The sequence below is a fragment of the Typopeltis vanoorti genome, chromosome 2 (assembly GCF_054136105.1).
Source record: "Typopeltis vanoorti isolate ZY-2024b chromosome 2, IOZ_Tvanoo_1.0, whole genome shotgun sequence".
NCBI lineage: Eukaryota > Metazoa > Arthropoda > Arachnida > Uropygi > Thelyphonidae > Typopeltis > Typopeltis vanoorti.
In genome coordinates, this window is record NC_143550.1 from 165980549 (window position 1) to 165985010 (window position 4462).

Genomic DNA, 4462 nt, shown 5'->3' on the forward strand with positions numbered 1-4462 from the left:
AAAATCAGATGACCTGTCTAGCAATGTTGAAATTTTGTTTGCAACCAAACTATTACTACCAGAATGGTGATTTTTATCTGCAAATCAAGAAAATCGATAGTAGAACTCACAATACTTCAGACAATAATATGTACTGCTAGGATTTATGTTAACACTAAAATAGGACAGTTCACACAGACAAAAAAGATGTGATGGGGAAATTTGGATACGAGTGCTTAAAACGACAGAGAAGCAGGGGTGTAGTTGCGCCAGGACGGACACCCTGGTACTTTTTTAAAACTATCAAAATTTTTAAATTCATTATAATAAATTAAGAATTATAATAATGAGACCGATAACGCATTTCCAGCTTTCGGTCAAAAAATAGCAGCTTGTCGCTCTTGTCATTTTCGTTTCAGAAAACAAGGCAAATGATCTGCGTCTATGTTCGGTTTCGAAGTTTCAAAACCAAAGAAAACTGACAATACCGCATCCCCACCCAATGCTACATCGCAGTTGGTCGTTTGTCATCCTTACACCCCTAACAAGTTCAATGGACCTGACAAGTTAAAACGTGTATAATCCGACCACAGTATAGTCGTTGGCAAGCTGCCAAGAAGAGTTCATTCATGTTTAAGGAGAGAAAGAAATAAGTCGATGTACCAATTGGTCACCAACACGCGAATTTACGTGCTTTATACGTAAAATTTTCCAACTGTTATACAAGCAAAATAGTTATCGCTTTAAAAATTACAATGATCATAAAAGAGAAGTTAATTTTCCGACGTGTAGTAATAAACAACCCATCCCACAAGAAGGATTGATTACCCTATAATCGGAATGGATTCTCCTTTTCACATGCGCAGAAGTGTCGAAGAGTCTCGATTCTGTGGGCCTACTATATTGTGTAACTGTGTCCTCGCTATAGTTTGCTATATGGTGTTGGAGAAAGTATTTTAAGAAGAAAAGTGTATCAACAAAATGAAGAGAACCAATGTAAACAAATTAACCAATTATTTCTTAAAAATTGAAAAGAATGAAAATTCTAGTACGAGTTCGGAATACGATGCAAAAGTTCTGCCGAAAATTAAGAACCATGAGTGCGAACGTCTTCCTTCTTCGATGCTTTCAGAAAAACCGGAAATGCAAGATAATTTGTGCAATGTTGCGAGTATATCTTCAGCTATTACAGGACATCAAGAACATGCAGGTAATGCAATTGACACTAATTCTATAAATGTAGAATTCCTGGCAGTATGGTCAGAGCAACAGTGGCTTGAACGCAAGGACAAACATAAGTGGCTCATAGCAAGGAATGGATATTTTGGTTGTAGTGATTGTTCATCGGTAGGGTACTTAGGTCTTCACAAAACTCAGGGGTTATCTCTCAGTAACGAATGGGTGAATTATACAATTACATTTAACGATACAGAAAAAACTCAGCAATTGAAATCCCTAAGAACTAAAATTTCTGCCAATCAGGCATCTATAGCACACAAAAAATGCGAGTCAATTTTAACTGAGTCTAAAACATCTCAGTTAGAAAGTTTAACATTACAACAAAAAAGAGCATCATATCAGTGCAACAGAACAATTTTTTAACACTGCTTATCACTTGGTTAAGAATGATCGAACCATTCAGTGACCATGAAGATTTAATTCAATTGAAAAACGGACTTGATGTTGGGATAACTCTTCATTCACGTTACAGGGCAGCCGAAGTAATCAAACATATTGCATCAGAATTTAAAAAGAGACTGATATCACAACTTTCTGCTGCCGATCATAAACTTTCCATTTTAATAGATGAGTCAACAGCATTAGGCAAGCAATCTGCTTTAATAGTCTATATTAAAATTTTCGTACATGGCAAAGGTGAAATTATATTTCTTGACTTAATTACTCTTACAAATCAAAATGCTGAAATTTGCTCATACGGTTTCATTGAGTATTACCTGAAGAGAAAACTGATTTGCTTTATATGTGACGGTGCAAGTGTCCTAGTTGGTAGATCCTCTGGTGTTGAGAAATTGCTTCAGAATAAACTGCAACAACCCAATATTATTATTTGGCACTGTTTTAATCATCGTTTGGAGTTGGCTGTTCTTGACTGTATGTCAAGAACAACCAACTGCAATTAATCATTTCAGAAGTTTCATTGACACTATTTATGCCTTATTTAATCAATCACCAAAAATAATGACAGAGTTACAAGCAGTAGCCTCAAGCTTGAGTGTCCAGTTAACTAAAATTGGAAGAGTCCTAGATTGTCGTTGGGTTGCTAGTAGTTTCAGATCTGTGTCTGCAGTATGGAATGCATATATAGCATTAATTGTTTATTTCAAAGAAGCAGCTTCTGATTCTAAACGAACAGCCAATGAAAGAAAAAAATTCACTGGGCTTTATAAACGCATGGAGTCTATCGAGTTCCTGAAGGACTTAGCATTAATGCACGATGTTTTGGAAGAACTGATAAACTTGTCTCTGCAGCTTGAAGAGAGAACCTGCACCATAAGTCGTGCAGACAAATTGATCAAAAGACCAGTTCAGTATATAGGATCACTGAAGGAAAAGCCAGGAGAAAAGGAAACAGAAGCCAAGAAAGCATCAGAGAGCATGAATTATCTTAGGATCTCTTTGACGAATAATAAAAGAATAATAAGTATTGAAAGACTTCAGTTCCTTACAAGCATTATTAATAATCTTGAAAGACGTTGCTTTACCACTGCTGCATCACATCGAAAAAGTAAAGATGGCAACTATGAAATTGAAAGTTATAAGCGGATGTTGGCTGACTTTGAAATTTCAAATCCTAACACATGGCCTGAAGATGAAAAAAAAAAAAATTTACGATATGGCGAAGAAAATATTAGAAGAATGTGCACAGATTCCGCCTTGAAAATGTGCGCAATACTCTATTTCGACGAAGGAGGGAAGAACATGCCCGTTGCTTTGGTCCCTTCGTCAAATGCAGTTACAACTGTACCATGCAGCACGGCTGAGTGTGAACGAGGATTTAGTGCTATGAACGTTATAATTACAAAGTTACGCACAAAACTCTTAATGAAAAATGTTTCTGCTACGATGTCCATCAAGCTTAATGGACCACCACTTTCCACATGGAATGCGCTTCCTTACGTCAAGTCATGGCTAGTGCATCACCACTCAGCTGAAGATCGACATGTAACAGAGAAGAAAGACGAAAAATTTGGAAATTATTTTGACAAGTTAAGCCTAAATGTTAATAGTGTATTATTTATAATTTTAATTTTAATTGAAGTAACACCTAAATCACCATCAATGCAGGCTGCTGGATGATTAAAATTATTCCAATGAAAGAATTACTTAATGGCATGGTGTAATTTTGAATAATAATAATAATAATAATAATTTTTATTTATGTACGGTACTGTCTGGGTTCTGGTCAATCATGTGTTTAGGGTAATCCTTTGCCAACTGTTATTTTTTGTTATTCTCTGTTAGTCTGTCAGATTATCCCACCCAGTTGGGTCAGGCCTTAACCACACAATCTTTCTCATCTCGTAGGGCGTACCACAAGCGTTCTTCTCCTCTCAGATCCAGGCCCACTACTCTGCCTTATGGCCGTCGCAATAATAATAATGCCGCACTTCGTGCTCTGGATTTTTGTTTCCAAGGTAGATCCCTGATACTATTTCTTTTAGGACTACACCCCTGTAGAGAAGAACAATTACTCCACTTCGGTAAAGTAAACGAACTAATGATTACAAACACATTGTTCTATCAACGCCCTAATAATAAATATACGTGGACTTCCTCAGATGGTAATATGAAGAACTGCATAGACTATATCATCATAAACAAACAATGGAAAAGATCAGTAAATAATATACGAACATTAAGAAGCTATGATTTCGACACTGACCACGAAATATTAACTGCCAAAGTGAAGATAAAATTCAACAGGAAAAACCACATCAGAAAAGAAGAAAACACCAACCTATCAAAACTAAAAGATAGCTCAAGCAGAAGTCGATTTTTAGAACAGATGTGCTTGAAATTAAAATCCTCCATCTTCCAGAACAGCGGAAAATACTGGGAAGAAGGAAAAGAAGCAGTATTATCAATTGCAAGACACTCTAGATACCAAACCCAAAATAATGACCCAAACAGTGGATAACCCAAGAAATCGTAGCTACAATAGAAGAAAAAAGAGAGGCCAAGATACTTGTAAACCAACAAAACAATGAAGAGAATAGAGAAAAATACAGAGCACTAAAAAGTAAGGTTGATAATTCTCTGCAAAAAAAAAGCCAAAGAAAACTGGTTAGAAGAAAAAGCTAAGAAATGCCAAGAAGCATACAAACAAAACAATTTAGTCTTCCATGACACCATAAGAAAAATTACAAAGGAATTCTCAGCAAAAGCAGTAACAATGATAAACAACAAGATGACTGAAACCGGGAATATTGAAGATATGAGAAAAATCTAGTCAAACCATTTT

At 35.9% G+C, this 4462-nt stretch overlaps 1 protein-coding gene across 1 annotated transcript; it reads left to right on the top strand.

Moving 5' to 3' along the window:
* The first annotated feature begins 2178 nt into the window (after positions 1–2178).
* On the top strand, positions 2179–3297 carry LOC150109618 (E3 SUMO-protein ligase KIAA1586-like). The gene has a single exon (XM_090402775.1). It carries the CDS (start codon positions 2179–2181, stop codon positions 3295–3297), a length of 1119 nt encoding a protein of 372 aa, XP_090258901.1.
* The last annotated feature ends 1165 nt before the right edge of the window (positions 3298–4462 follow it).

Bases quoted from the DNA above. Each gene is read 5' to 3' on its own strand.
- LOC150109618 (XM_090402775.1), top strand. From the start codon at position 2,179: ATGACAGAGTTACAAGCAGTAGCCTCAAGCTTGAGTGTCCAGTTAACT.